This window comes from Petromyzon marinus, unplaced genomic scaffold (assembly GCF_048934315.1).
Source record: "Petromyzon marinus isolate PM22_M1 ecotype Great Lakes invasive population unplaced genomic scaffold, UKy_Petmar_22M1.pri1.0 PM_Scaffold_8, whole genome shotgun sequence".
Classification (NCBI taxonomy): domain Eukaryota; kingdom Metazoa; phylum Chordata; class Hyperoartia; order Petromyzontiformes; family Petromyzontidae; genus Petromyzon; species Petromyzon marinus.
Genome location: NW_027423688.1, coordinates 1,000,497 through 1,008,781, shown reverse-complemented (window position 1 = coordinate 1,008,781; position 8,285 = coordinate 1,000,497). Strand labels below are relative to the sequence as shown.

At 50.3% G+C, this 8,285-nt stretch overlaps 1 protein-coding gene across 1 annotated transcript; it reads right to left on the bottom strand.

The window, feature by feature from the left end:
* Positions 1-1,295: 1,295 nt before the first annotated feature.
* LOC142923848 (uncharacterized) lies at positions 1,296-5,281 on the bottom strand. The gene is made up of 2 exons (XM_076064832.1): positions 4,944-5,281; positions 1,296-3,388 (listed from the first exon to the last, which is right to left on the bottom strand). Exons 1-2 carry the CDS (start codon positions 5,069-5,071, stop codon positions 2,671-2,673), a joined length of 846 nt encoding a protein of 281 aa, XP_075920947.1. The 5' UTR covers positions 5,072-5,281; the 3' UTR covers positions 1,296-2,670.
* Positions 5,282-8,285: the final 3,004 nt, after the last annotated feature.

Here is an 8,285-nt window from a genome sequence, read left to right as displayed (position 1 = left end):
TCCACCGGCCGCAGCGTCCAGCGGCCTCGCCGAGTCCGTGCCCAGCTCCGTTCTGAGCAAGCTCTCCATTGCACGCTGTCTGCTCGCAGCGACAAACACAACGTTAAACTTCCCCCCCCCCCCCCGTCCCGTGTGGCCTCTAACACAGGGGTCATCAACCCCCGGGTTGCAAGAGCACTTGCTTCAAGTACATTAAAACCCACTTTTGGTGTAGATATGTAGATGACACTTTGGTTGTCTGGCGACATGGTAAAGATACTTAATGAATGAATGTCTAAATCATCTCAATTTACAAAAACCGGCCATCCAGTTCATCATGGAAATGGAGGTGAATAACACACTCCCTTTCCTGGATATTTTGCTCGGACGAGGCCTAAATGGTAAAGTAACACACACAGCGTTTACCGAAAGGGAACACATACTGATGCCTATCTGAATGCAGATTGGCATCATCACCCCGCACAGAAATCCTTTCTCAACGAGATGCTCATACATCTGGCTAAAACAGTGTCAGATGGTCAAAGTTTGAGGAGAGAGATTAAACATGTCAAAGAAACGCTACGATTGAATGTCTACAATAATGCTCAAATTAACAGAGCAATGAATGCTAAACCAAGATCAAACAGCAATACTGCTGAATCAGGTTATTAAACAATTAAAATACCATATATCGTGGGAGTAACTGACAAATTAGCTAGTAGTCGCAGCTAAAAAAAAAGTGATACATTAATGACAGGGCTGAATGAATGAAGGTTGAGGCAAGGATGCGGGGTGGTGTAGAGGAGGCGAAGAGGAGGGTAGAGGAGGTAAAAAAAAAGTGATACATTAATGACAGGGCTGAATGAATGAAGGTTGAGGCAAGGATGCGGGGTGGTGTAGAGGAGGCGAAGAGGAGGGTAGAGGAGGTGAGGTGGTGAGGTGTTGAGGTGGCGTGGTGAGGAGGTGAGGTGGCGTGGTGAGGAGGTGAGGTGGCGTGGTGAGGAGGTGAGGTGGCGTGGTGAGGTGGCGTGGTGAGGAGGTGTAGAGGAGGCGAGGAGAAGGGTAGAGGAGGTGAGGTGGTGAGGAGGCGTAGAGGAGGCGTAGAGGAGGGTGCCCCGCTCTTGGCGTTGATCTTGGTGAACACGTGTCCGCGCCCCGTCTCGTAGCTCTGCCAGGTGCTGATGCAGCCTCCACCGGCCGAAGCGCCCAGCGTCCTCGCTGAGTCCGTGCCCAGCTCTGCTCTGAGCAAGCTCTCCATTGCGCGCTATCTGCTCGCAGCAACAGACACAACGATAAACTCCCCCCCCCCCCCCCCCCCGGTCCCGTGTGGCCTCTAAATACTTATTTCCTTTGGAGAGGTGATTTATCGGACGAGGCCTAAATGGTAAAATAACACACACAGCGTTTACCAAAAGGGAACGCATACTGATGCCTATCTGAATGCAGATTCGCATTATCACCCCGTACAGAAAACCTCTCTCATCAAGATGCTCATACATCTGGCTAAAACAGTGTCAGATGGTGAATGTCTGGAGAGAGATTGAACATGTCAAAGAAACGCTACGATTGAATGTCTACAATAATGCTCAAATAATTAACAGCAATGAATGCTAAACCAAGATCGAACAGCAATACTGCTGAATCAGGTTATTAAACAATTAAAATACCATATATCGTGGGAGTAATTGAGAAATTAGCTCGAGTTTTGGAAAAGCAAAAAGCTAAACATCTAAGTAAGATTTGGCACGGTACACAAAATTAAAAAAATAGTATCTTGTACTTAAGATGAATTGCCTAAGTTGTCAACGGATGGTGTGTATCGGATTAATGGCTTATGTGGCAGATGTTATATTGGACAGATGGGACGTAACATTAGCGTAAGACTAAAGGAACACCAAATAAATATTAAACACTCTCAAACATAACTGTCGGAAGTTGCAGTACATGCTTGCCAACAAGAACACTTAATGTATTTTGATAACGATGAAGTGTTGTGTAAAACTCATTATTACTGGCCAAGACTAATTCGAGAATCCATTGAAACTGAGAAAATTTGTATTATTTTAACCTCTCTGACAGCTACAGGCTTAGTGCGGCCTGGAAGCGTATTATTAAGTAATTGTGATTTTAAGATGAGGAGATGAAGGCAGAAGAAGACGTGGGGCGATGTGGTGATGCGGTCGAACGTGGTGGCCCGAGGAGCGGAGGGAGAGATGGCGCGGGACGGGGCGGTGTGGAGAAGGTGGCAAGGACGGCGGACCCCACGTGAGTGGAACAAACGCGTGTAGGAAGAAGACATCTTACATTTATCATTACTTATAGAGGAAACATAAACACCTAACCCTTTAAACCCCTTTAACCTTAAAACCCTAACCCTCTAAACCCCTAACTCTAGAATCCCCTAAACCCCTAACACTCTCAACCCCTAAACCCTATAACCCTCGAAATACCTAAACATATAAACCCCTTATCCCCAAAATACCCCAAAACCTCTAAACCCATAACTTTATAAATCCCTAACCCTCTAAACTCCTAGCTCTTTGTGTAGTGTGTGGTGGGTGTCACGGGGTGGGTGGGTGCAGGGTGTGTGTGGTGGGTGGTGGGTATCACAGGGGGGTGTATGTGTGGAGTGTGCATGTGGTGGGTGTGGTGATAGTGGTCGTGGTTCACAACTATCCATGACCATCACCTCTACTGTGTGGTGGACCGGCCACCACACAGCAGCGCGCGTCGGAGGAGTGAACGGATGGTTCTCCCTATGCGGGCCAGGCCCCCTCGCTTCCTCTTCTCCTGCATCACCATCGCCTGATCCTCTTTCCTTGTCATCTCCTTCTCCTCCACCACCATCTCCTGCACCACCATCTCCTCCTCCTGCTCCTTCTTCGTCTCCACCTCCTCTGTCTCCCCCCCCATCTCCTCTTCGTCCTGCACCACCAGCTCCTCCACCCGGGTCTCCTCCTCCTGCACCACCAGCTCCTCCACCCGGGTCTCCTCCTCCTGCACCACCAGCTCCTCCACCCGGGTCTCCTCCTGCACCACCAGCTCCTCCACCAGGGTCTCCTCCTGCACCACCAGCTCCTCCAGCAGGGTCTCCTCGTCCTGCACCACCAGCTCCTCCACCAGGGTCTCCTCCTGCACCACCAGCTCCTCCACCAGGGTCTCCTCCTGCACCATCAGCTCCTCCACCAGGGTTTCCTCCTGCACCACCAGCTCCTCCAGCAGAGTCTCCTCTTCCTCCTGTACCACCAGCTCCTCCACCAGGGTCTCCTGCACCACCAGCTCCTCCACCAGGGTCTCCTCTCCCTGCACCACGAGCTCCTCCACCAGGGTCTCCTCTTCCACCACAACCGTCAGCTTCCATTTAGAGGCCAGGGCAAGCGCGGAGGATGGGGGCAGCACCGGCTCCGCTCTGTGAAGTGATGCGCACGACACCGTTCCAACTTCCTGCTATAGCAGAGATCGCAGTCCGTCCCCCCCCCCATCGTCTGCGTACGGACTAACTGTGTGCAGAGATATATTAACCAGGTTAATAACGATGCTGCAATAATGCAGCATACCATGCCCATCGTGGGTCTGGTTACAAAATGGGCATTAGTCTTGCGATATCACACTGGATGAAGGGCTAAATGGCAAAGATATGGCTGCCTCATTATTTGTCCTCACCCAGGAACCAATTATAAAAATACATCCGTATATAACCGAATGTACACGTGGGGTTTGAACTGTACATGTGTTCGTTTGCGGGCGGCAGGGCTGGAACTCAGTCAAAGAGGGACCTGGGTTTGATTCCCATACTTGGGTCACTTCTCCGTGTGGAATGTGGAGTGTGTTCTACCCCCCCCCCCCGTTTTGTCCTGCATTGGTTTCCAAATCAGAATACATTATTTAGACTGGATGAAGAGGAATACGATAAGCTATGAAGCTCTTCCTTCACAGATATGCAGTCGAGGCACAGGGTAAGCAAGTTACAACAACAAACAAAAGGAGTGCAACGTGTAAAAATGTAAGCAAGTCACAAAAAATTGAGCACATAAGCACAAAGTACATAAAATCCTGCCAGTTTTCAACACTAACTGTAAATTTGGGCAAGGCAGCAAAACATCAACAAAAACAGCCCCAGACCCCACCAAGACAACACACAGTCCCTCAATAAAATTGTACATTAAAATGTAACTTTCATTCCTTTGGGTTTGGCATTTTCCTCCACGTAACTGAACCCTGACAAACGCAATGCAACCAGTTTTGGATGGACATCCTCGTCAGTGTTAGAAATTGAACCTCCAAATCATTCAATCGGGATCGCATAGCAGCAGTAGAAAAAGCAAATTTGTTCTGTACTGCAAACAACTTGGCAGGACTCTACTGAAAAAGAGTCTTGAGACTGAGTGAGGCTCATGCTGGCTAAATAAGGGTAGTAGTAATAAATATAAATACATTAACAGGAGCAGAGCCGTCCCCCGGGTACGGTGTACTGGGGAAACCGCCCCGGGCACCGTGCTTTTGGCGGCCCTGTGCTTCGATGTCACGGTGTCAGACGTAAAATGTATTTTTAACACGCAAGCTTTCGCACCAGATTGGCTCACAAATGATGACATCACATTCACATTTATCACTATTTAAGACTGAAACAGGAGTATTTCTCCACAATTCTGGCCGTCACCTTATGAGGCTGGTTGCAATCCCCGGCAAAATGTCGTACTCGAATAGTAAATGTGGTGGGTTTACTTTCCAACACACTGGTGTGCTGATCTAGTAACTAATTGGCACATTTTGTTTACATGATACACCTTACTAATTGGCTGTGTTGGGTGGTGGTGAGTTTAACAACACATGTATATCTATGCGATCTAACCGAAAAAAACCCTGTATTGTTGCTAATACTTCCAATTTAATTGTGACTTGCCCCGGGCCCCACACCTCCCTATGGACTGCCTTGAACATTGGACAAGCAGCTCGTGGCTTACCGTCGCTCAGCAGCTCCAAAACACTGTACCCTGCCAGGAGCAGCAATGGTGGTGGCGGTGGCGTTGCTGGTGGTGCTGGTGGCCACGGTCCGGAGCCAGCTGTGACCCAGCGCCTGCGCTGGCGTCATGCGACAATCCGGATCCCATCTGTTGAGAGACGCACCGGGGTCACACACAGCGCACGTGGTGAGAGAGGCGTGGTGAGAGGATTGACGTTCCTTCCCTTCTCCCACGAGGTCCAGGATCGCACGGCATCAGCGGTAGTCTTGGTAGCAGCGGCAATCCTTCATTACGCAGTACTCTAAAAATGCCCTGAGCCTCGCACTGCCGAGGATCATCTTTAACGGACCTCCAAAGAGGGCGATCTTAACAAGGGTGGTACTGGTTATCGGCAGGTTAACTCAGCTCCACATCTTCCTGGTGATCGGTGGAGGGCGATCGTTGATCATCTTGGTGGGAGAAATCCTCATGGGGAGGGGGGAGGGGGTGGGGGATGATTCTTACCGCAGGCAGGAGCTGACAAAGTCAACAAACTCCGGGTCGTGGCTTCTGAGTGCCCTCTGAAGTGACAAGCTCCCTGGCACCCTTCTCTTGACTGGGGAGAACATCATGCCCAAACGATCTGCAGGAGACATGCACAGCAGGAGAGACACACAGTCACCATTCACCACTTTGCCCACCTACCCACTTGCCCACGCGCCCAATTAGCCACCCACTCACCCAAGGAATTGAAAATACAAAGAGGCCCCCCCCCCCCCCATGGCCACCCCCCCAAAAAGAACTACAACAGCTCCAGGCCACACCCTAACACTGAATCCGGCCGGTTGCTCGCCCCACCCTTCAACTCACCAAAGTAGTGCATTCCGTCAGGAGCTGCATCCATCATGCATCTTGGAGGCAACCCGAGGATCTGCACATGGTTGAAATAAAGGCAAAAGTCACCCGTGTAGCCGCAGCAGACTGTAGGGGCAAGTGCTTATAGTAGTGAGTAGAAACAGCAGCAGCAACAGTAGCGGCACCTGTTGAGGGCCAGGACTGTGGCACACACAGAGAGGGGATGGTTGGCTATATTGAAGCAGGTACACACGGCACCAGGTACTCATTTGAGGCTGATTTGTACTAGGGGATGCCCAGTACCGGTTCAGATAATCGTCACTGATGTTGGCCGTGAATTGGAATCAAACTCGCATTACCGGGTTTGTAGCTGAGCACGCTAACCGCTACACCACTGCTCCCACAACACGTACAGGACACACACGTGTACACACATACAACATACGATGGCTGCCATTCGCCAGATCACCAAGTAGCCAATCGCCCCCCTCTCCTGGCTCCCCACCCCCCCCCCCCCCCATAGCCTACAACTTCAAGAAAGGAGGGGGGAATCACGAGCGGGTGAACGTCCAGTTGGAAATACCTCCATGCAGCACGGGAGGTGGTCGTCGCGGCTGTCCGACTGGAATAATTCCCTGCCGGTCGCCAACTCCGCCACTGTGCAGCCCAGTGCCCACATGTCCACTGCACACGTTAATCTGTAGCCCAGCAATACCTCCGGAGAGAGGTATGGCAGGGTCCCACCCACATACAGAGCTGCACAACAACAACAAATATATATGTACGTGTGTGTGTATACTCACTGTGTCATGAACAGCATCGTTATCACACACTGTCACATGTACAGACACTAAGAGACTTACACACACACACTGGAACACAGACACACCCACATGCAGAAACTCACACCCACACGCAGAAACTCACACCCAGGTGAGGTTACTCACGTTGCCTTTTCACAAAACAGCTGTTGCCAAAGTCCGTGACCCTGACGGTGCCGGTCACGGTATCCTTGAGTAGAACATTTTCCTAAAGGAAGAAAGGCAGAAGGAATTCACACTCGGAGGTTACGCCGATAGCATTCAGCCAGCAGTGGATCAATCACGTACCACGGTACAAGCTAAACAGGGGAACTAGGTGAGGCGTAGCGCCGTCATCAACCTTGAGTCAAGTGCAACATTCGCTGTTTTCTGACAGCTGCCACTGGGGGTGCCCCTTTCAAATGCGTCAAGATGAGCGATGTTAGTCGAGGCTCATCATATTTAAAGCTCTCTGAAGCACCATCTAAGTAAAAGGGTGCGGCTCTATCGACAACTTATCCTAGTTGCTCACAGCTGCCCGATAACGAGTTATGGACCAAAAACCACACTCAAGGGCGCACGGATTTCGTGACGCTTTCCACCGCGCGTGTGTCTTGGGAAGTTTTCCATTCACAGCATGGAAGCTGACAACGGGCAGCTGTCAGTTCAAACGCGTGTTTGGCACGTTTTGAAAATCATTCTTTTCGGCTCCGGTTTGTGTTTCTCAAAGTTTGGGGCAACGCTGTGATCTACATTGCTAGTTTTCTCTTTGGTGAGTCCCCCAATAGCGACACGACTCTACACGACAGTTTAATTCATACCAGATCATCACCAGAGGTAACGTGACCCTGCCTCCTTCCAGATAGACGGACAGAGCTAACACATCGACCCTGTGACCAACGTGGTCGGTTTTCTCTATGGACCGAGTCCCCAATAATGACACAACTCTGGAACAAAGTCACGCTGATTGCTGTGTCCACTCACTGGCTTGATGTCTGCATGGATGATGCTCCTGGCCTTGGTGTGGCAAAGGAACTTGAGGATGCCCCTGGTGTAAGTTTTCACCATCCCCATGTGCAATTTCCGGAGCCCCGCTTCCATAATCACATCATAGAGGCTCTCCCTGTGAAAGAGGCAGCAGCAGCAACAACAATGACAACAACGAAGCAGCGTCAGTGTCATACCCTGCAATACTGCGTGGATTCTGATAACGACAATATTAATATTCTATTTGCACATTCACGACTAATATGATTCATAGCTCAGTGTGGGTTTAGGTCATCGGTTTGCTGATAAACCAAATCAGTTAGCACATCTGTCCACTTGCTTTCATTGGCTCTGTTTCCGGGTGGTGGAATTATCCATTAGGAGATACAAACTCCACAGAGAAAGGCGTCCGAGTTGAGAATCGAACTCAGGGATTTTCACCGAGGGGCTCAAGCATTACCACTGCGCTGATCGAGTGGAGGCGTGGCTATATAAAAGTGGGCGGGGCTTATTGAGAAAAGAGGCGTGGCCTCATGCACCCGGGACACATGACAGCTCCACAGTATCACAATGCGTGGGTGGCACAGGAATCCCAAAAGTAACATCTAGCTCCGGTGGTGTGACGTTATCACCCTCCCCTGGTGTGGAAGAGATCGAGGCTTTGATCCCGACCGTGACGCATGTATATTTTGAGTTTGCATGTTCTACCCCTGGTCACATG

Bases quoted from the DNA above. Each gene is read 5' to 3' on its own strand.
- LOC142923848 (XM_076064832.1), bottom strand. From the start codon at position 5,071: ATGACGCCAGCGCAGGCGCTGGGTCACAGCTGGCTCCGGACCGTGGCC. The intron at 3,389-4,943 runs GTAAGCCACGAG...ATCACTTCACAG, and splicing joins TTTGGAGCTGCTGAGCGACG to AGCGGAGCCGGTGCTGCCCC.